Genomic DNA, 24512 nt, shown 5'->3' with positions numbered 1-24512 from the left:
AGCTAACAGGCGGGCCACAAACAGGCAAATAACAGCGCGGTATAACAGTGGTGTGCAGAATGGCATCTCGGAACGCACAACTCGTAGTCGGTCCTTGTCACGGATAGGCTATTGCAGCAGACGACCACACAGGGTTCCACTCCTATCAGCTAAAAACAAGAAGAAGTGGCTCCAGTGGACACACGATCACCAACACTGGACAATTAAGGAGTGGAAAAACATTGCCTGGTCCGACGAATGCCGGTTCCTGTTGCGTCATGCTGATGGCAGAATCAGGATTTGGCATAAGCAGCATGAGTCCAAGGCCCCATCCAGCCTGGTGTCAACGGTACAGGCTGGTGGTGGTGGTGTAATGGTGTGGGGAATGTTTTCCTGGCACACGTTAGGTCCCTTAATACCAATTGAACAACTTTTGAGCGCCACAGTATATCTGAACATTGTTGCTGACCAGGTGCATCCCTTCGTGGCTGCAGGGGGTTCCGACCCGGTACCACTCTGAACAAAAATATAAACGCAACATGCAACAATTTCAACGATTTTACTGAGTTACAGTTCATATAAGGAAATCAGTCAATAAAATAAAAAACATTCGGCCCGAATCTATTGATTTCACATGACTGGGCAGGGGCGCAACCATGGGTGGGCCTGGGAAGGCATAGGCCCACCCACTGGGGAGCCAGGCCCAGACAATCAGAATGAGTTCTTCCCCACAAAAGGGCTTTATTACAGACAGAAATACTCCTCCGTTTCATCAGCTGTCCGGGTGGCTGGTCTCAGACGATCCCTCAGGTGAAGAAGACGGATGTGAAGGTCCTGGGCTGGTATGGTTACACGTGGTTTGCGGTTGAGAGGCCGGTTGGACGTACTGCCAAATTCTCAAAAAAGCCTCTGCTTATGGTAGAGAAATGAACATTCAATTCTCTGGCAACAGCTCTGGTGGACATTCCTGCAGTCAGCATGCCAATTGCACGCTCCTTCAAAACTTGAGACAACTGTGGCATTGTGTTATGTGACAAAACTGCACATTTTAGTGTCCTTTTATTGTCCCCAGCACAAGGTGCACCTGTGTAATGATCATGCTGTTTAATCAGCTTCTTAATATGCCACACCTGTCAAGTGGATGGATTATCTTGGCAAAGGAGAAATGCTCACTAACAGGGATGTAAACAAATTTGTGCACAAAATTGGAGAGAGCTTTTTGTCCATATGGACAATTTCTGGGATCTTTTATTTCAGCTCATGAAACATGGGACGGACACTTTACATGTTGCATTTGTTCAGTATAAATGGATGCATCTAATAAACTGTCCACTGAGTGTATATTAGAATTGAGTCAAAATATTTTGCCATGATGTTTATTATTATGTAATAACCATGAGGTCAGTGGTGTAGAGGAGGGTATACGCTGTGTACCCACTGATACGTATCAAAGTAGTTGAAGTCGGAAGTTTACATACACTTAGGTTGGAGTCATTAAAACTCGTTTTTTCAACCACTCCACAAATTTCTTGTTGACAAACTATAGTTTTTGGCAAGTCGGTTAGGACATCTACTTTGTGCATGACACAAGTCATTTTTCCAACAATTGTTTACAGACAGATTATTTCACTTATAATTCACTGTATCACAATTCCAGTGGGTCAGACGTTTTCATACACTAAATTGACTGTGGCTTTAAACAGCTTGGAAAATTCCAGAAAATGATGTCATGGCTTTAGAAGCTTCTGATAGGCTAATTGACATAATTTGAGTCAATTGGAGGTGTACCTGTGGATGTATTTCAAGGCCTACCTTCAAACTTAGTGCCTCTTTGCTTGACATCATGGGAAAATCAAAATAAATCAGCCAAGACCTCAGAAAATAAATTGTAGACCTCCACAAGTCTGGTTCATCCTTGGGAGCAATTTCCAAACGCCTGAAGGTACCACGTTCATCTGTACAAACAATAGTACGCAAGTATAAACACCATGGGACCACGCAGCCGTCATACCGCTCAGGAAGGAGAGGCGTTCTGTCTCCTAGAGATTCATGTACTTTGGTGCGAAAAGTGCAAATCAATCCCAGAACAACAGCAAAGGACCTTGTGAAGATGCTGGAGGAAACAGGTATAAAAGTATCTATATCCACAGTAAAACTAGTCCTATATATCGACATCACCTGAAAGGCCGCTCAGCAAGGAAGAAGCCACTGCTCCAAAACTGCCATAAAAAAGCCAGACTACGGTTTGCAACTGCACATGGGGACAAAGATCGTACTTTTTGGTCTGATGAAACAAAAATAGAACTGTTTGGCCATAATGACCATCGTTATGTTTGGAGGAAAAAGGGGGTCGCTTGCAAGCCGAAGAACACCATCCCAACCGTGAAGCACAGGGGTGGCAGCATCATGCTGTGGGGGTGCTTTGCTGCCGGAGGGACTGGTGCACTTCACAAAATAGATGGCATCATGAGGAAGGAAAATTACAGTATGTGGATATGTTGAAGCAACATCTCAAGACATCAGTCAGGAAGTTAAAGCTTGGTCGCTAATGGGTCTTCCAAATGGATAATGACCCCAAGCATACTTCCAAAGTTGTGGCAAAATGGCTTAAGGACAACAAAGTCAAGGTATTGGAGTGGCCATCACAAAGCCCTGACCTCAATCCTATAGAACATTTGTGGGCAGAACAGAAAAAGCGTGTGTGAGCAAGGAGGCCTACAAACCTGACTCAGTTACACCAGCTCTGTCAGGAGGAATGGGCCAAAATTCACCCAACTTATTGTGGGAAGCTTGTGGAAGGCTACCTGAAATGTTTGACCCAAGTTAAACAATTTAAAGACAATGCTACCAAATACTAATTGAGTGTATGTAAACGTCTGACCCACTGGGAATGTGATGAAAGGAATAAAAGCTGAAATAAATAATTCTCTCTACTATTATTCTGGCATTTCACATTCTTAAAATAAAGTGGTGATCCTAACTGACCTAAGACAGGATTAAATGTCAGGAATTGTGAAAAACTGAGTTTAAATGTATTTGGCTAAGGTGTATGTAAACTTCTGACTTCAACTTGTCAGGATCGTCTAGAACAGATGAGGACCAAGGCGCAGCGTTGCAGGCAAACATACTCTTTATTACGAGACACGATCAAAACAACAAACGATACGTGACAGTTCACGGTCTACCATAAACAGACTAGAAACAAAATCCCACAAACACGAATGAAACACAGACTGTTTAAATATGGCTCCCAATCAGAGACAGCCAGCAACACCTGACACTCGTTGCCTCTGATTGGGAGCCACTCTGGCCAACATAGAAATAGCACCCATAGACACAAAACACATTGATCTACACACCCTGGCTCAACATAACAGCGTCCCCAGAGCCAGGGCATGACAGTAACCCCCCCTAAAGGCGCGGACTCCGACCGCGTCAACCAAATACCACAGGGGAGGGACCGGGTGGGCACTCCGCCTAGGCGGCGGATCCGGCTCCGGGCCTGATCCCCGCTCCCTCTCCAACCCCCCAAAGTACCCCTGGTCCGGTCTGGCCCCGCTGGCCGGAGCTGGACTGCACACTGATGGAGCGGATTGCTCTAGCCCCGGCATAAAACATCTGACCAGTGCCGAACCAGGCACTAGTGGAACAGGCACGGGCCGTGCCGGACTGACGACGCCCGCCACTGGCTTGGTGTGGAGAACAGGCACGGGCCGTGCTGGACTGACAACGCACACCACTGGCTTGGTGTGAGGAGCAGGAGTGAGCCGAACCGGGCCGACGAAACGCACCACTGACTTGGTGCGGGGAGCAGGAACGGGCCGAGCCGGGCTGACGAAGCGCACCACTGATTGGTGCGGGGAGCAGGAACGGGCCGAGCCGGGCTGACGAAGCGCACCACTGACTTGGTGCGGGGAGCAGGAACGGGCCAAGCCGGGCTGACGAGCGCACCACTGACTTGGTGCGGGAGCAGGAACGGGCCGAGCCGGGCTGACGAGCGCACCACTGACTTGGTGCGGGGAGCAGGAACGGGCCGAGCCGGGCTGACGAGCGCACCACTGACTTGGTGCGGGGAGCAGGAACAGACCGGACCGTACTGGGGACACACACCACTGGCCCTACACCGGGATCTGGAACGGGCCGGACCGGACTGGTAACACACCCCAGTACCTCTCGCCGTGCCTCTACACCTTCCATCCCCTCTTCTACCAGTGGCCCCCGTAACCTGGCGGCCTCCTCTGCCAACCCGCTGGACCGCTCTATCGCGGCCTCCTGCTGCCCCGACGTCGTGAGCCCCCCCCTAAAAATTTTCTGGGGGTCTCTCCTCCCCGTGGGCCAGGCCTCTATAGTTCTCGCCCAACTCTCGCTCTTCTGCCTCCAACTCCCGCTATTCAGCTCCTCAATTGGCTTGACCCAGTCGAAGCTCTTCCTCCATTGTTCCCAAGTCCACTCTCTCTGCTCTTCACTCGGCTTGACCCAGTCGAGGCTGCCACGGAGATCTGCTAGGGATTTCCCTGGCGATGGCTCCTCGACTCGCTGCTTGGTCCAGTTGTGGTGGGATTTTCTGTCAGGATCGTCTAGAACAGATGAGGACCAAGGCGCAGCGTTGCAGGCAAACATACTCTTTATTACGAGACACGATCAAAACAACAAACGATACGTGACAGTTCACGGTCTACCATAAACAGACTAGAAACAAAATCCCACAAACACGAATGAAACACAGACTGTTTAAATATGGCTCCCAATCAGAGACAGCCAGCAACACCTGACACTCGTTGCCTCTGATTGGGAGCCACTCTGGCCAACATAGAAATAGCACCCATAGACACAAAACACATTGATCTACACACCCTGGCTCAACATAACAGCGTCCCCAGAGCCAGGGCGTGACACAACTGTATATATATATATATATATATATGTATATATATATATATATATATATATATATATGTGTGTGTGTATGTGTAATATATATGTAATATAGCATTCAATAATTTTTCACATAGGCGTACTTGTGTGTTTCTCTGAATCCATCGTCTAGGTGATGTTAAAGCTCAGTTCGACACGGGCGGCGAAGGCCCTGGCCATGACAGCCCTGGATGTGCTGCTGTGCCCAGAGCTGCTGCAGAGGGCCAGAGAGGAGTTAAAGGAGGCTAACCTGAAGGAGGAGTGGACCCTGAGAGGGGCCTTAAAGGCCAAACATTGTGGAGGGGCAGCCCAGCACTGAACCACATACTGTATACTAACAGTAGGCTCTGGCAGATAGGGGAGCAGAGACCCACTTCATACCATGTCACCTCCTGCCCACCTGATTTAACCAATCAACTTCAAGACCTCATAGAAATTAATTAGGTAACTTAGTGCGGGCTAGAACAGAACCCTGTGATCTGTAGCTCTCTATTGACCAATGTTTGTGTTCAATGATCTTTCTGGTCAAATCTAACCATATTAGAGTGAAAAGCTACTGATCCACTGGTCAATTTTGATATTCCAACAGCTGATGATGGGCTATCGATAGGAGGAAAGTCTTAATAAACTTACTTTTCAGCCATTCATAGGGCCCTTAAAGCACTAATTGGGGCTTCTACCAAATATATGTCAGTTCACTGTGCCTCTGTTATGTGTGAGCACTTGAATTGTTATTATCATTACATCATAAACGCACCCTTATTTCATTTTGTAAAGCCTTTTTTTTGGTAGGATATACCTTCCCAGGCTTTGGTTGAAATTAGGCTTAATTCCCAACAGATGTCATATCAATGTGGCATTGGATAAGCCTAAATGCATTGGAAAGACAGGTTCAATTTCAAATACTTGTTTCCATGTCTCACATTGGGATTTGCTCGCCTGATCATTGGGCTCGAAGAACCAATCACACAACGTCTGTTGGAGACAGACAGGTCTCCTTATAAGGCGCCACTGGTTCGCCCACTCGCCTCTCTTCCTTGCGGAAGAGACTACGCTCACTAAAGCTCTCCTCCGCATGACTAGATCACTGTCTTCCTACTGAACTGTTCTCAGGCGAACAGTGATGTTAACGCTGCCGAACAGTGAGGTTAACACTGCCGAACGTGGGACCTCAGCTCCCGTCGATAGTGTTGAGTACTGGCCAAAAGGAAAGTTTTGCTTTGAGAGTTTTTGCTATCGAGACGCAAGGCTTTAGCTAAACTGGCTAGCTCTCTGGAAAGTTAGCTAACCACACCAGCATTACTACCTGCAACAGTAACATTGCTAGCTCCCGTCTCTTGTCTAGCTAGCTGGAAAGCTAGCTAAGAACACTACAACGAAATAGCTCTCGCCGGAAGATTTAGCTAATCTGGGTAACTCGCCGCAATGCTAGCTACACCAAACTAGCTTTTCCATCTGGAAGGGTAGAATTGCTAGCTCTCCTCTCGCGTTTAGTTCAACCAATGCTCACCTGTACCATGTTGACTAGACTGACCGCCCTAGCTTCACAGCTCGACGATCGAGAGACACGCTTTGTTCGTGGAGAAACAAGGGAAGCACACACTTTTCTCTGGCTAGCAGTGTGCTAACTAGCTAGGCTATATCTATGAGGCGAACGCTAACTAGCTCTAATTTCGCTCGAGGAATACTATTTATTTGAGCCATGGAGCCTGCTACCCCTACAGGGGGAACCAAGCAGGGCTCCTGCCCCTGCCCCACTACCGGCACACCTGTGTCCGTGTGGGGCTACACTATCAGGCAAGGACACTCTTTGTGTGCCGTCTGCCTGGGGGCAGAGCACGCTAAGGCAGCACTCGCTTACCCAAGCACCCTGTGCATGGTATGGACTTTCCCAAGACAGCCCTCAAGCGAAGGCTGTGTAGAGCAGTCCCTTCGTGGGCCCTATCACCCTCACAGGCTGAGGGCGAGGAGGCTACCCCGCAACCTCAACCCACATGGGCGGAGGTAGCGGAGAGTTACCCCAAGGACCTCCAACCGCTGTTTGATGAGTTTGCAGCGGAGGAAGAAACGTTTGATGGCGAGGAAATGATTGGCATCTTCCCAGAGGAAGAAGAGGGGGAAGGGGAAGCGCCAGGCTCGAGGCCCTCAGCGGAGCTTCGATACCCAATGACAGATTCGGGCTTATCGATGTCTGCAGACGGGCAGCGGCCAGACTCAAGATCGAGTGGCCCGCACCTCTGGGGGGTGGCAGCACCGAAAGGGATTAGTTTGACAGGAGGACACTCCCCTCTCGGGAAAACAACTTCTCCCAGAGGTCCCAGCTTGTGTGGCGGAAGTCAAACGCAACTGGGACAAGCCTTTGTCCAGCAGTACCCAAACTAGGCACTTTATTGGTATGGACATTCAGGGCATGCAGGACAAGGGCTTCGGAAAAGGCAGATTTCCTCTATGGTCCTATCGCACCAAAGGAACTGTTTGGGCGTCCTGTCGCCACCATGCGACAGAAGTGCGAACTTCGTAAGGAAGGCGAAGCCTTTAACTTCTGCTTGCCCCGCAGATCTGGGTACCGTGGTAACCCGGTCTCCCCCTCCATGAGCCAAGGCTTTGGGAGAGGGCAACACGCTGGCACCAGGATTTTCCGCAACGCAAAACCCCCAGCAACGCAGCAGGCTGCGAACCCTCAGTTCGGCTTTCCTAACAGAGGCTGACAGGGGAAGCGGTCCTTCAGTGCTGCCTCATCGAGGTCCCGCCCACTTAATTCCCTGGGGGAAAGAAGGGGCATCCGACCTAGGCGTACGTCTCCAGCGGCAGTGAGGGGCAGCCAACAGTTCACTTCGTGTCCCGGCCTGCCTCCTCCCGGGTGGAGCACTTCTTTCTCCCCATCACAATGGGGGAGAGGCACATCTAAAATCCTACCACTCATGCAGCGTAAACATTAGTCCAACAGTTGCAAACGAGAGTCTCTATTGGACAAATTCAGGTATGTTTTTCGTTCCGTTTGCTTCCGTTTAAGAAACGTTTTTCAACACTATCGGCAGAATGAATACACCCCTGATCACACGCAAAGAGTTCACTTTTATAGCCACACAAACAGCTTGTTGTATTCCTTCTCGCATCTACACGCTCTCCTCCTCTCACCTTTTCCCTTCGCTTGTGGACTTCAGTGCACAACACATCAGCTGACTGTGACCAGGCCAAAAAAAAAATCCAAGCCAAACATTCATATCATAAGGCCTACATCGTTGTCACCATTAGCTAAACTAACGTCATAGTCAACATAGCTAATAGAACTAACGTGTTAGTAAACCCGCTACAATCATGCAGTACAGTATAGCAAGGGTTACAGCCCGGGTTACAGACCTAGCTATCTTTAGATGAATGTATTAACTGTAAGTCGCTCTGGATAAAAGCGTCTGCTAAATGACTAAAATGTAAAAGGGTCGTTCCACCAGAGGTATGGCTACCTCTTGGTCACTGTTTTAAGGCATCTCCTTAAGGGAGATTTGTGTTATGGCATGTTGGGCCACACCTCATACGTTTATTAAATCTTTACCTTCTGGATGTCACTGCATCTTTGTTGGTGTATACTTCCTCACTGTTGAAGCCCCTGAGGGGTGATGTTCTTGGGACTACCCTGGCTTCGGAGAGCCTCTCTGCGATATGGGAGTTGGCCATATTCTAATGTGAGACAGCGAAATTAGTATTTTAAATAGAATTTAGGGTGACTTGCGTAACCCTGGTTCTATGATAATATGAGTGAGATGTCTCACATTGGAATATGGCCAACTCCCTTATCGCAGACATGCTCTCCAAAGACAGGGTAGTCCCAAGAACATCACCCCTCAGAGGCTTCAACACTGAGGTGTGTATAGTCTTGTGAGTGTGCATAGAGTCAGTGCAAGATAGGGTCAATGCAGATATTCTGGGTAACCATTTGTCAGTGGGTGCTGTAGGTGGGTGTGGTGCAGGAATCAGGCGCAGGACGCAGAAACTTAGTCCAAAAGACTTTAGTGAACACTCACTCATAACACGAGCCAAAAAGCCCGTAGGCGAGAAAATACGCACACAGGCATAAAACAAAATGCGCACTAACATGTGCGAGAACCCTCCCAAACAGAGGAGGAAAACAACGAAGCACAGACAACCAACAGTAGCGCACAAACACGACAGCAAGTACAATCACACACAACACCTGACAAACACAACGAGAACTTATAGGACACTAATGAGCGCTAAACGAAAACAGGTGTACAACATCAAGACAAAACCAAACGAACATCGAAACATACAACGGTGGCAGCTAGTACTCCGGAGACGACGACCGCCGAAGCCTGCCCGAGCAAGGAAGAGAGGCAGCCTCGGCCGAAACCGTGACACCATTTAATTAACTATTTAGCAGTCTTATGGCTTGGGGGTAGAAGCTGTCTCGGTGCCTTTTGGGCCAAGAGCCGAAGCTCTGGTACCGTTTGACGGAGGGTAGCAGAGTGAACAGTCTATGGCTTCGGGGGCTGAAGTATTTGGCTTTTTTTCTGGCCTTCCTCTGACACCGCCTGATATAGAGGTCCTGGATGGCCGGGAACTCGGCCCCAGAGATGTACTGGGCCGTCCGCACCACCCTCTGTAGCGCTTTGCTGTCAAGGGCGGTGCAGTTGCCATATCAAGTGGGGATGCAGCCAGTCAAGATGCTCTCAATGGTGCAGCTGTAGAACATTTTGTGGATCTGAGGGCCCATGCCAAATCTTTTATTTTCCTGAGGGGGAGAGGGGCTCACCTCATTCGCCACTTGACCTGTCTGTCTCCATCAGATGTTGCGTGATTGGTTCTTCGAGCCCAGTGATCCGTGAATCAGTGTAAAACATCTCACTCATATTATCATAGAACCGGGGTTACGCAAGTAACCCTAACTTTTTATATCTCGATTCAGGGAATTTATTAATAAATCTGACAAAAGTCTACTGATGCTCATAATATTTGGGGTTTTCTTCAATCTGTTAGTCCAGTGGATTTCATTGCACGTGAATTAAGCTGTCATCATCATATCTGGGTGGTTAAAGAAAAGTGTAGCCTATTAATTACAGTTCAAGTCGGAAGTTTACATACACCTTAGCCAAATACATTTAAACTCAGTTTTTCACAATTCCTGACATTTAATCCTAGTAAACATTCCCTGTCTTAGGTCAGTTAGGATCACCACTTTATTTTAAGAATGTGAAATGTCAGAATAATAGTTGAGAGAATGATTTATTTCAGCTTTTATTTCTTTCAACACATTCCCAGTGGGTCAGAAGTTTACATACACTCAATTAGTATTTGGTAGCATTGCCTTTAAATTGTTTAACTTGGGTCAAACGTTTCGGGTAGCCTTCCACAAGCTTCCCACAATAAATTGGGTGAATTTTGGCCCATTCCTCCTGACAGAGCTGATGTAACTGAGTCAGGTTTGTAGGCCTCCTTGCTCACACACGCTTTTTCTGTTCTGCCCACAAATGTTCTATAGGATTGAGGTCAGGGCTTTGTGATGGCCACTCCAATACCGTGACTTTGTTGTCCTTAAGCCATTTTGCCACAACTTTGGAAGTATGCTTGGGGTCATTGTCCATTTGGAAGACTCATTTGCGACCAAGCTTTAACTTCCTGACTGATGTCTTGAGATGTTGCTTCAATATATCCACATCATTTTCCTTCCTCTTGATGCCATCTATTTTGTGAAGAGCACCAGTCCCTCCTGCAGCAAAGCACCCCCACAGCATGATGCTGCCACCCCCGTGCTTCACGGTTGGGATGGTGTTCTTCGGCTTGCAAGCAACCCCCTTTTTCCTCCAAATATAACGATGGTCATTATGACCAAACAGTTCTATTTTTGTTTCATCAGACCAGAGGACATTTCTCCAAAAAGTACAATCTTGTCCCCATGTGCAGTTGCAAACCGTAGTCTGTCTTTTTTATGGCGGTTTTGGAGCAGTGGCTTCTTCCGTGCAGAGTGGCCTTTCAGGTTATGTCGATATAGGACTCGTTTTACTGTGGATATAGATACCTTTGTACCTGTTTCCTCCAGCATCTTCACAAGGTCCTTTGCTGTTGTTCTGGGATTGATTTGCACTTTTCGAACCAAAGTACGTTCATCTCTAGGAGACAGAATGCGTCTCCTTCCTGAGCGGTATGACGGCTCCGTGGTCCCATGGTGTTTATACTAGTGGACTATTGTTTGTACAGATTAACGTGGTATCTTCAGGCATTTGGAAATTGCTCCCAAGGATGAACCAGACTTGTGGAGGTCTACAATATTTTTTCTGAAGTCTTGGCTGATTTCTTTTGATTTTCCCATGATGTCAAGCAAAGAGGCACTGAGTTTGAAGGTAGGCCTTGAAATACATCCACAGGTACACCTCCAATTGACTCAAATGATGTCAATTAGCCTATCAGAAGCTTCTAAAGCCATGACATCATTTTCTGGAATTTTCCAAGCTGTTAAAAGGCACAGTCAATTTAGTGTATGTAAACTTCTGACCCACTGGAATTGTGATACAGTGAATTATAAGTGAAATAATCTGTCTGTAAACAATTGTTGGGAAAATTACTTGTGTCATGCACAAAGTAGATGTCCTAACCGACTTGCCAAATCTATAGTTTATTAAAAAGAAATTTGTGGAGTGGTTGAAAATAGAGTTTTAATGAATCCAACCTAAGTGTATGTAAACTTCCGACTTCAACTGTATATGTAATAATAATGTACAGAATTCACAAACAGCCATTAGAAGAAAACATTTTAATCAATGACAAAATCATAATTTCAATAGCCCATTTACCTGTCCCACATGTTGAATCAAACACTAAAATCAATGAGAAGGATGAGCAGAAACTGAAAGAAATGCATGGAATATATAAAAAAATAATCAGTTAACAGATTCATGCTAAAACACTATACAAGTACTGTTATTCAATACATATTCAAGCATATCCAGAAAAGGGGGAACACAATTAAAATAGGTGTAATGGTCCAGTTGAAACCAAAATGATACCCTGAAATTGTATAGCACGGTTTGAAATAACCATTTGGACACTGTTTTCATAGACATTGCATTACATTTTACAAAGTTGCCAAGACATGCAATTCTGGATGCTACTCTCATTTAAACTGCACAATAATGTACTTATTGTTACAGAAATTATTTGGTATAGCTTTGTTTCCTAACTTAAAGGAAAATACCACTCAAACTATATTTTGGTATTTGTATTAGTCCACTGTTGATACAGTCCCAAAATGTTTTGCATGTCAGCAATCACATTTTCAAGATATAGAACTTTCAAAATACAGAAAGTGTCACAGTATGATGCATTTTGCAACATACTGTGACCCATTCTGTATTTTGAAAGTTCTATATCTGGAAAACTACCTCCATTCCATTCTGTGCATCTTTAGAGGTAGCAGGACCAGTAGATTATATTAAACAGAGTATAAGACCCAGGAAAGATGACCCGGGAGTACTTGTCTATGGCGTGGGTGTCGACCCACATGCTGCTGTAGGCACTGGAGCCCACGTGTCCTGTGATTTGGTCGTTCTCCTCAATGTCCAGATGGACCATCATCCTCTGCTGCTTCATGGCGCCGTTCTCCTCAAGCATACAGCCGTAGTTCCCCGTGTTGTTGACGTCCTCCTCGCTGTAGCTACCCATCATGCCCGGGTGGGTCATACCACAGGTGCAGGGCAGCTGTAGACAGACACAGAGATTGGGTTAGATACAGAGCTACAGTACCCACATTTTCCATCTGACAAGCACATAATGTATAGATCTAGCCTACACTTTTTCCAGAGGAATTTTGAATGGTAAACTCTTCCCAGAGCATATTTTACAGGCTGAGAAACTGACACTTTGGATCCATGGATTATTATAATGGCACTTACCCTTTCTCTTAGCTTTTTTTCCTTCCGTTCTTGCACCGTAGACAAGTAGTTCACTGCAGCGTACTCTATCACCGATAGGAAAACAAACACAAAACTGACCCAGAGGTAAATATCCACAGCTTTGATGTAGGAAACCCTGGGCATGGAGGCGTTGACTCCAGTGATGATGGTGGACATGGTGAGCACTGTGGTGATACCTGGAGCACAGTTCAACACACAATGTCTGATCAGAAAGATTAAAACTTAGGGACACAGCAGGATAGGCTACTGAAGGCAGAATATCAGCGGTGTTTAGGCTTTGTAATAATGAAACATGAATACAGTAGAAGACAGAATCATAATAAGCTTCGAACAAGCGTTGACTAAAATCTTGGACTACTAGGGGCTAACTCACCCAGAGGAACCCTGGCCGGTACGGCCCGGCGGTCGATCCAGAAGGAAACCCAGGACAACATGACCATCAGAGTGGCAGGGAAGTAGGTCTGGAGCAGGAAGAAGAAGATGTGGCGTCGCAGGGTGAAGGTGATGTACAGACGGTTGTACCAGCCTGGAGGGAAGAGGATAAGATTATGACATATGTTATATCCATTGCAGTGCATGCATTTCATTAGCATAACAGAAACCCAACCTTGATAAATCACAGTGAACAGCATGTGTTGTGTCATCCTTCAGTGCTGTACCTGTGCTGCTGTAGAAGGCTAGTTTTGTGGTGGTTTGGAACTCCTGGATGAGGAACTGGGAGAGGGAGATATTTTCGTCAGTGCTCAGGGAATTGTTCCCTTTCTTCCAGTAGAGCATCAGGTCGTCATCCGTGTACGCATCTGAAAAGAAAGGGGCATGCTGTTCAGTGTTCACCACTTGAAACAGAGTCTATGAACAGGTACATTATATTATGATTTGAATATGACAGCAGAGAGGGAGTCAAAAGGGAAGTGACATAATCTGAGCAGACTCACAGCTCTCAATCTCCAGGGAGCAGGTCTGTGTGTCCAGAGGGAAGCGACTCAGGTCCATGCTGCACATTGATGTCACTGTCACCCTGCATGAGAACACAACACAGACATCTCAGTATTGCCTGGTCCCAGATCTGTTTGTGCTTTTGCCAGCGTCATTGCTGTCATTGTCAAGCCAATGTTTGGCATGACAATGAGTGACAAGGAGTTGACATTGTAGCACAAACACACTGGCACTCAGGCTAAAATGAGTAGTTCTCCAGGTTTTCACAGGGTTTATTTGTGCTTGATTTTGCTGCGGCAGTTCTGACATTTTGCATGGCAAAATGCAATGATTTTGTCCAATTTGTCATGAATGCGCTGACAAGGTGTCACGATCGTTTAAAGATTTGTGGAACCAAGGCGCAGCGTGATAAGCGTACATTTTATTTAGTACTTAACTCACGACAAAACAACGATACGTGAAGTCCTAGGTTACACAAAACAAACCTTTACGGAACAAGATCCCACACCGACTAGTGCCAAACAGGCTGCCTAAGTATGGTCCCCAATCAGAGACAACGAGTTACAGCTGCCTCTGATTGGGAACCACCCTGGCCAACATAGATCCACACGATCTAGAAAACACAACATAGAAACTCCACACCCTGGCTCAACATTTAAGAGTCCCCAGAGCCAGGGCGTGACAGTACCCCACCCCAAAGGCGCGGACTGCGACCGCGCCACACAAACACAACAGGGTAGGGGCCGGGTGGGCATTCCGCCTCGGAGGCGGATCCGACTCCGGGCGTGACCACCACTTTCTCTCCACCTCCCCGTTGCGCCCCTGGTCTGGTCTGGCACCGCTGACTGGAGCTGGACCCGACGACGGTGGATCGATCTGTACAGGCTCTGGACTGGAGCTGGACTGGGCACCGGTGGAGCGGATTGCTCTGGCTCCGGAGTGGATCCGCTGACTGGAGTTGGACTGGACCCTGGTGGAGCGGATTGCTCTGGCTCCGGAGTGGAGCAGCTGACCGGTGCCGGACCAGGCACCGGTGGAACAGGCACGGGCCGTGCCGGACTGGACACACGCACCACTGGCTTGGTGCGGGGAGCAGGAACGGGCCGGACCGGGCTGACGACGCGCACCACTGGCTTGGTGCGGGGAGCAGGAACGGGCCGGACCGGGCTGACGACGCGCACCACTGGCTTGGTGCGGGGAGCAGGAACGGGCCGGACCGGGCTGACGACGCGCACCACTAGCTTGGTGCGGGGAGCAGGAACGGGCCGCACCGGGCTGACGACGCGCACCACTGGCTTGGTGCGGGGAGTAGGAACGGGCCGGACCGGGCTGACGACGCGCACCACTGGCTTGGTGCGGGGAGCAGGAACGGGCCGGACCGGGCTGGCGACGCACACCACTGGCTTGGTGCGAGGTGCAGGAACAGGCCGGACCGGGCTGGCGACGCGCACCACTGGCTTGGCGCGAGGGACAAGAACAGGCCGGACCGGACTGGGAACACGCACCACTGGCTTGTTGCGGGGAGCAGGAACAGGCCGGGCTGGACTGGGAACACGCACCACTGGCTTGGTGCGGGGAGGCCGGAACGGGCCGTGCCGGACTGTGAAGGCGGACTGGAGGTCTGGAGCGGAGAGCTGACACAACCCGTCCTGGCTGAATGCCTACTTCCACACAATACGTGTGAGGCATCAGCACAGGACGTACGGGGCTGTGCACTCGTACTGGCGCTACAGCACGTGGCACTGGCGCAGGATATACGGGACCGAGGAGGCGTACTGGAGACCACGAGCATTGAGCCGGCACACCCCGTCCTGGCTGAATGCCCATCTTTGCACGACACGTGCGTGGTGCTAGCACAGGACGTACAGGGCTGTGCCGGAACACTCGCGGCACAGTACGTGGCTCCGCATAACACGGAGCCTGCCCAGTCACACGCTTCCTAGCCTGAGTACGGGGAGTTGGCTCTGCTCTAACCCTAGGCTCCACCAACCACCCTTTTAGCCCCCCCAAAAAATTATCTTGGGGCTGTCTCTCGGGCTTCCTCCTCGGCCGGTACCCTCTGCGTTGCCGCTGCTCCTCTCTATAGCGCGCCACCACAGTCTCCTCCCAAGGACGACGATCCATTCCGGCCTGAATCTCCTCCCAAGTCCAGGATCCCTTCCCGTCCAGGATCTCCTCCCAGGTCCAGGCTGTCTGTTCCTGGACACGCTGCTTGGTCCTCTTTTGGTGGGATCTTCTGTCACGATCGTTTAAAGATTTTTGGAACCAAGGCGCAGCGTGATAAGCGTACATTTTATTTAGTACTTAACTCACGACAAAACAACAAACAAACGATACGTGAAGTCCTAGGTTACACAAAACAAACCTTTACGGAACAAGATCCCACACCGACTAGTGCCAAACAGGCTGCCTAAGTATGGTCCCCAATCAGAGACAACGAGTTACAGCTGCCTCTGATTGGGAACCACCCTGGCCAACATAGATCCACACGATCTAGAAAACACAACATAGAAAATACAACATAGAAACTCCACACCCTGGCTCAACATTTAAGAGTCCCCAGAGCCAGGGCGTGACACAAGGGAAAAAGTTTGTTGACGTGTGGCTTGATTGAACCATATTATGGGGTAAATGTGTGGTGATTGGTTGAAATTGTGAGCCCTCTTTTTGTACTGCAGTGATGGTTTAGTTTTATGCGATTATATTGCGATGATTTGACTGTTTTATGCGGAAATAGTGCAGTGATTGGTCAAATTAGCAAGCCCTCACATAATATGCGGAATTGTTGCAAAAAAATGTTTTATAATGATAAGATCGCAGAATCCTGGAGGGACTGTCCTATAGGTCAAGAAATACACTGAGCCGTGTAGTATAATACAATAATGCAATGAGAAATAGGTTACGGCTGGGGGGTATGGGTGAATGTGTTGTTGTATATCATATTTCAGACACATACAGTATACACAGAGTCAGTTGTTTGAGGAGATTTGGAGCCCCCAGGGCAGGGATGAATACATGAAAATAGAAGAGATAATCCAGCTCAGTATAGAAGAGACCCACCGCTACACAGGATCCTCTGGGAGGGAGGTCCACGTATAGTACACAGGTAGTTAATCCCCCTCCCAATCTGTCAAATCTCTAGTCCAACCCCCGGAGAGATTAACCCTACTGATGAGCCTGCATGGTATCTAAAGTAGAACACACACCACCCTGTCCCTCCACGTCCTATACATCCGTAATGACAGAGAAATCCTATAATCCACCGCAAGATTGGGATTACAGACGGCCTGCGTGTCTACCAGGGCAGACTTCACAGACCCAAAACCAGAGTCTTGGGAGCATGATCGCTGACACCACCAGTGATGGAAGTGGTAATGACTTTTCGTATCCACAGGTGTCAAGAAGACTGTAGGCAGTGTGTTCTGATTGCCAGCAGAGGGCGCTACTGAAATAGACATCTTGATACTGACTTGCTGACAAAACTCTCAAATGGACGAACTGTGGATTACAAATTCAGTGTCTCACTTGGTTCCAGCATTCTGATTACTCACCAAAATTACAAACTCACTTTCTGCCAGCAGCTTGACTATACTTTACTGACAAACAGTTTCTCACCACATCCATTCAATTATGTTGTCATGATACAAGGTGCACCTCTATTTGGTCAAGATAAATATATAGACACACTTGGCCAGGACCCTGATCCAACAATAACAGCATGACAGCACTTTTTCATTTGCAAATTGCTCATGGGTAAAAAAAAAGAATGGAAGGTTTGAATTTAGCCTGCCTCAGCCGGCAGCTATGTGATTTGCTTAATGAAATCACTTTGAGGGTAAACTGCCAGTTGGCAAAGACTAGCGCTTACAACACCACACACTGTTGATTCCATTCCAAATAGTCATCAGACCTAGCAAAGTAGATTTCACCCATCATTTGTAGGCTTTTTCTGGAATTATTTTATGTAACTAGCTACTGTACTCACTACAGTTCACAAAGGTATCTGCTGAGCTAAAGCCTTGGTGTTGGATGAGGTCTGGGCCGATTCCAGGCACAAACGACATAAATGGTCACTTAGGGCCCCCAGGCCACTAGGGGGCCCTGACCAAAAACATTTTATTTTTTTATGAACTCAGTGGGGTCTCAACTTACTATTGGGAGTAAGAATAGTAGAATACACCAGGTGCAATTTCAAAATGTGTGCATAATTAGTTTTTCTCTTATTATGTCTGTCACTGACATTCACTCAATTAGCCATGTCATCTAACAATTGTTAGATCAGTATTTAGTCTAGCCAGCTATCTTAATCATGACTGAATACCAACCGGGCACGCAGGGCACATGCCCAGGGGCCCTGACCTCCAGGGAGCCCCCATTGATTTGGTTAGTCATACTCACTCAGATCATATTAACATGGCATTAGTCATTACAGGAAATTGCAGGAAAATTGCAGGAAATTAGCAATAAAACTGTAGAATTCTCTCTATGCCCAATGGCAAAATGTATAGAATTGCAGGAAATTAACTTTAAATTTTAAGTATTTATCTTCACTGTCAAGAGGGGGCCCACTAAAATGTTTTTCTGCGAGGTGGCAAACTATTAAGTGCACTACATTTGACCAGAGCCCTATGTGCGGCAGGTAGCCTAGCGGTTAAGGCCAGTAACTGAAATGTTGCTGCTTTGAATCCCTGGGCCCACTAGGTGAATAACCTGTCTATGTGCCCTTGATTGAGACACTTAACCCTAATTGCTCCTGTACAGTGCCTTGCAAAAGTATTCATCCCCCTTGCCATTTTTCCTATTTTGTTGCATTACAACCTGTAATTTAAATGGATTTTTATTTGGATTTCATGTAATGAACATACACAAAATAGTCCAAATTGATGAAGTGAAATGAAAAAATTAACTTGTTTCCAAAAATTCTAAAAAATAAATAACAGAAAAGTGGTGCGTGCGTATGTATTTACCCCCTTTGCTATGAAGCCCCTAAATAAGATCTGTTGCAACCAATTACCTTCAGAAGTCACATAATTAGTTAAATAAAGTCCACCTGTGTGCGTTCTGTGTCACATGATCTGTCACATGATCTCGGTATATATACACCTGTTCTGAAAGGCCGCAGGATCTGCAACACCACTAAGCAAGGGGCACCACCAAGCAAGCGGCACCATGAAGACCAAGGAGCTCTCCAAACAGGTCAGGGACAAAGTTGTGGAGAAGTACAGATCAGGGTTGGGTTATAAAAACAAATCTGAAACTTTGAACATCCCACGGAGTACCTTTAAATCCATTATAAAAAAATTGAAAGAATATGGCACCACAACAAACCTGCCAAGAGAGGGCCGCCCACCAAAACTCAAAGTCCAGGCAAGGAGGGCATTAATCAGAGAGGCAACAAAGAGACCAAAGATAACCCTGAAGGAGCTGCAAAACTCCATATTCTTGAGGGAAACCTGTTTCAGTCTTCCAATTGAGAATCTGTGGTATGACTTAAAGATTGAATGTACACCAGCGGAACCCATCCAACTTGAAGGAGCTGGAGCAGTTTTGCCTTGAAGAATGGGCAAAGATCCCAGTGGCTAGATGTGCCAAGCTTATAGATACATACCCCAAGAGACTTGCAGCTGTAATTGCTGCAAAAGGTGGCTTTACAAAGTATTGACTTTGGGGTGGGTGAATAGTTAGGCACGCTCAAGCTTTCTGTTTTTTTGTCTTATTTCTTGTTTGTTTCACAAGAAAAAGTATTTTGCATCTTCAAAGTGGTAGGCATGTTGTGTAAATTAAATGATTCAAACCCCCAAAAAATCAATTTTAATTCCAGGTTGTAAGGCAACAAAATAGGAAAAATGCCAAGGGGGGTAAAATGTAGGTGGGGGGTCCCCCAACCAAATCTTGCTTAGGGCCCCCAAAAGGCTAGATGAGGTGAATTTCTCTCTTACTATCTAAAGCGCTTTGAGTACCTCTGTAGGTAGAAAGGTGCTATATAAATCCAATCCATTATTATTAAGGCAAGTGAGTCTTCCAGTCTCAGGCAAGGTTACTCATCATCACGGAAGTGTGTTTCACTAAACCTCTTCCATTACACCAGTATGCTTTAAACTGAGCGCCAGTGGTCAACCATGGAGCAAAGAACAAAACTAATGTTCGACTCTGACCAGGTGAATTACCTTTGGCTGTAGAGCACCTTGCCATCAGGGTAGACTCTCAGCATGACATTATCTTTGGTGGTGTCGTGTGTGAAAGACTTCTTGGAGTGGACAAAGAACATGTCTGGCACCCAGATCTTCTTGACCAGGCGCCCGTCATAGGTCATGCTCTTATTGGTTGTGCTGTGGAAAGAGAGGCGCTCGTCTTTCCAGTAGTGCCTAATATACATGGTCATGGTGAAGTCCTGAAACACAAAGCATGGCAATGCTAGTATTTCAACAGAGCCATCACATATTCATGTCTTGCCATCTTCTTTCCAAATCATATAATCATGGGATGCTTTATTTTGGTTTAGATCACAGCTCACAGAAAGTATTGAAAGACTTACCATGTCAACTTCTGAGATCGTGTCCAGACTTTCTACCTGAACATCAACTCCAACTGGAACAGCAGGTCCTGCAAAGATACACAACTCAAATCTTAACTTAATTCAAAGGAAAACATATAATACATAAGTAAACAAATTCCATAGGGAGGTCACAGTTAATCAGTTAACTCAAGGTAAAAAAAAAATTATATTAGTGCACTCATTTAAAAAACAGTGTTCAAAATAAACTGAAACCATCCAAAATGCATAAATCTATACAGCTAAAAACAACAACGCGATGTCAAAACAAGTTGAGATTGAGGTTAAAGAAACCGGATTTTGCTTACCGTTACTTTGGAAAAAATCAAGACGTCAATATTCTTATTATGTTTTTCGTTTATAAAAAATCCTAAATTACAGTTCAATTTGAGCAAATTCTGAAATCACAATTAATCACAGAAGTCGCGATTAATCACAGCAAATCCTGCGACAAACTTGATAAGAAATATATATTGTTTGACAGCACTAAAACAAAACCAATCAGATATGATAACTCTTATGTAGCTTGTTTCCTTAAATAACTTATATAGTTAATTATTGGAGTAGGGGTAATCTTGACAGTACTTAATTAAATACAGACAAAAACAAAAGGTCAATGGCTATCTAAGATTATACCTCCAAATTGGTGTAATACTAAACTGTCTGGACTATGAAGCTGTATTTAAGGGTAATTTTTCTCTAGACAATTCTATTAAAAACAATTAGCTTTTTCTCCTCTAGTCCCTTTCATCCAGAGCCCTGCAAAAAACACAATTAGGCTACAGTGTTCCAAAAATAAAATAAAAAAATAGCGGAATGCTCTTCAGAATATTTAGTGTGTGCATTTTATAATCTGCTGCCCTGGGTTGAAATGTCATATTGCAGACAGCTGAAAGAAGCAACTGTCTTCATTTCCCTTAAGCGTATCCAAAAGGGACCACTAATTTTGTTTGTGTATCCGATGAGCTAGCAATACAACGTATTATTCATATCTCTACAAACAGTATATACAGTTGAAGTCGGAAGTTTACATGTACTTAGATTGGAATCATTAAAACTTGTTTTTCAACCACTCCACAAATGTCTTGTTAACAAACTATAGTTTTGGCAAATCTACTTTGTGTATGACACAAGTCATTTTTCCAACAATTGTTTACAGACAGATTATTTCACTTATAATTCACTGTATCACAATTCCAGTGGGTCAGAAGTTTAAATACACTAAGTTGACTGTGCCTTTAAACAGCTTGGAAAATTCCAGAAAATTATGTCATGGCTTTAGAAGCTTCTGATAATTGCTAATTGACATAATTTGAGTCAATTGGAGGTGTACCTGTGGATGTATTTCAAGGCCTACCTTCAAACTCATTGCCTCTTTCCTTGACATCATGGGAAAATCAAAAGAAATCAGCCAAGACCTCAGAAAAAAAAATGGTAGACCTCCACAAGTCTGGTTCATCCTTGGGAGCAATTTCCAAACGCCTGAAGGTACCACGTTCATCTGTGCAAACAATAGTACGCAAGTATAAACACCATGGGACCACGCAGCCGTCATACCGCTCAGGAAGGAGACTGTTCTGTCTCCTAGAGATGAACGTACTTTGGTGCGAAAAGTGCATATCAATCCCAGAACAACAGCAAAGGACCCTGTGAAGATGCTGGAGGAAACAGATACAAAAGTATCTATATCCACAGTAAAACAAGTCCTATATCGACATAACCTGAAAGGCCGCTCAGCAAGGAAGAAGCCACTGCTCCAAAACCGCCATAAAATAATAAATAAATAATATGCCATTTAGCAGACACTTTTATCCAAAGCGACTTACAGTCATGCGTGCATACATTTTTACGTATGGGTGGTCCCGGGGATCGAACCCATTACCCTTGCATTACAAAAGCGCCATGCTCTACCAATTGAGCTACAGAGGACCACAAAAAAGCCAGACTACGGTTTGCAACTGCACATGGGGACAAATATCGTACTTTTTGGTCTGATGAAACAAAAATAGAACTGTTTGGCCATAATGACCATCGTTATGTTTGGAGGAAAAAGGGGGTGGCTTGCAAGCCGAAGAACACCATCCCAACAGTGAAGCACAGGGGTGGCAGCATCATGCTGTGGGGGTGCTTTGCTGCAGGAGGGACTGGTGCACTTCACAAAATAGATGGCATCATGAGGAAGGAAAATTATGTGGATATGTTGAAGCAACATCTCAAGACATCAGTCAGGAAGTTGAAGCTTGGTCTCAAATGGGTCTTCCAAATGGACAATGACCCCAAGCATACTTCCAAAGTTGTGGCAAAATGGCTTACGGACAACAAAGTCAAGGTATTGGAGTGGCCATCACAAAGCCCTGACCTCAATCCTATAGAAACTTTGTGGGCAGAACTGAAAAAGCGTGTGCGAGCAAGGAGGCCTACAAACCTGACTCAGTTACACCAGCTCTGTCAGGAGGAATGGGCCAAAATTCACCCAACTTATTGTGGAAGGCTACCCGAAATGTTTGACCCAAGTTAAACAATTTAAAGACAATGCTACCAAATACTAATTGAGTGTATGTAAACTTCTGACCCACTGGGAATGTGATGAAAGAAATAAAAGCTGAAATAAATCATTCTCTCTACTATTATTCTGGCATTTCACATTCTTAAAATAAAGTGGTGATCCTAACTGACCTAAGACAGGGAGTTTTTACTAGGATTAAATGTCAGGAATTGTGAAAAACTGAGTTTAAATGTATTTGGCTAAGGTGTATGTAAACTTCCGACTTCAACTGTATTGCATCTATATTGTTAATACATGGTTGAGTCAGAATGCTGTAAAATACTTAATATCATATGGAACAATCACACATCAACTATTCATTGGCTTTAAATGCCACAGCGGAATTATTACTCTGCATTTTGTATGTTTACGTCTGTTACGATTCACTGTCTGTATAGATTCTTCTGGAATCGTAATCATTTTGGGACTTAAATTGCAACCCAATTCATCTCATTTTACTGGTGTTTTGGGATTGATCCATCAGTAAGCAGTAGCTGTATTTGGGTCCCAAGAAGTCTTCAGATTAGGGAAGTCACAGAAGGGTTATTGAAACCCTGAGCTCCAGACTGGTGCTGCTACTGTGTAATTAATCACAATGTCCCACAGCAGACATAATCCCAGTTGGTTATGTCATCAATTCAAGGCACACTGAAGCACGAGACATCGTGTACATCCACTTCCAATATCCGTTTATGAGAACTGATAAAGGGCCATATCTTCACTTGAGTAAAACAGCTATAACTTTTCAGAAAATATGTCATCGACATCAATGCATAATTTAACAATGCCTTTACGATAAATCATGATTAAGTAAGAATTGAAAGTATGTGTCAGAAAATATCGGTGAACTGTACAGTAGGATGTTGTTGATGATGATGATGATGATGATGATGATAATGATAGATTTGTACGGCACACAATAAAGCACTGTTAAAAAACCTCACCTCCAAAGCCAGGCCTCATTGTGAAGTCGTGATCATTTATGCTTAAGAACTGTTCTGAATTACTCATGGTGTTTTTGGTGATATCTGGAATTCTTCTCAGTATAGGGCTGTGAAGAGGGGATAAAAACATGACTAATGAAACAAACTGTTTCAAATTACACTTCTTGTCATTGTCTCTGAACCTTTAGCATACTGTCAAGACTAGCCTGTCCTAGATCTGTTTGTGCTCTTGCCAACTCCACTGCTGTCATTGTCAAACCAAACATGTTTGGTATGACAATGAGTGACAAGGAGTTGTCATGATAGCACAAACAGACTAGCACTCAGGCTATATGGAGACCACCCATCCTATCGAATGTGACCCTACATACAACATGTATTTGTCCTATAACAACAACAATAATAATAATAATAATAATAATAATAATAATCAAAAGGCAAAGGGGCTTACCAGATATAAGCTTATCAGAATGTCCATAGAATTCTGCTCACATTCATGAGGATTAATTATGTATGGTAGTCTTTTTCATATCAAGTTGGAACTATGCGTCACAGGGCATATGAACTTACCCTAACCCTGCCAGTGCTAAGGATAAGGATAAGGCTAGATTGTACAGGGGCTTGGTAAAATGCTTCAAAGCCGACAGTTTTATACTCTGAGTATAATTTCAAGTGGAACTGACAGCGTTTTAACTACTTTGCAGAAATGAAACAAA

General features: G+C 45.6%; 1 protein-coding gene across 1 annotated transcript in view; it reads right to left on the bottom strand.

Moving 5' to 3' along the window:
* Positions 1–12220: 12220 nt before the first annotated feature.
* LOC121549305 (gamma-aminobutyric acid receptor subunit rho-1-like) overlaps positions 12221–24512 on the bottom strand; it is a 33882-nt gene continuing 21590 nt past the window's right edge. Inside the window, exons 3-10 of the mRNA XM_041861167.1 lie at positions 23797–23903; positions 20290–20357; positions 19922–20145; positions 13754–13836; positions 13478–13618; positions 13192–13344; positions 12798–12994; positions 12221–12603 (exon numbers count right to left, since the gene is read on the bottom strand). Of these exons, the coding sequence (XP_041717101.1) occupies positions 12310–12603; positions 12798–12994; positions 13192–13344; positions 13478–13618; positions 13754–13836; positions 19922–20145; positions 20290–20357; positions 23797–23903 (1267 nt within the window). The 3' untranslated portion in view covers positions 12221–12309. The remainder of the gene's footprint in view (positions 12604–12797; positions 12995–13191; positions 13345–13477; positions 13619–13753; positions 13837–19921; positions 20146–20289; positions 20358–23796; positions 23904–24512) is intronic.

The sequence above is a fragment of the Coregonus clupeaformis genome, chromosome 33 (assembly GCF_020615455.1).
Source record: "Coregonus clupeaformis isolate EN_2021a chromosome 33, ASM2061545v1, whole genome shotgun sequence".
In the NCBI taxonomy this organism is placed as follows: Eukaryota; Metazoa; Chordata; class Actinopteri; order Salmoniformes; family Salmonidae; genus Coregonus; species Coregonus clupeaformis.
The sequence above is the reverse complement of the archived record's forward strand: the minus strand, read 5'-3'. Positions and strand labels throughout refer to the sequence as shown.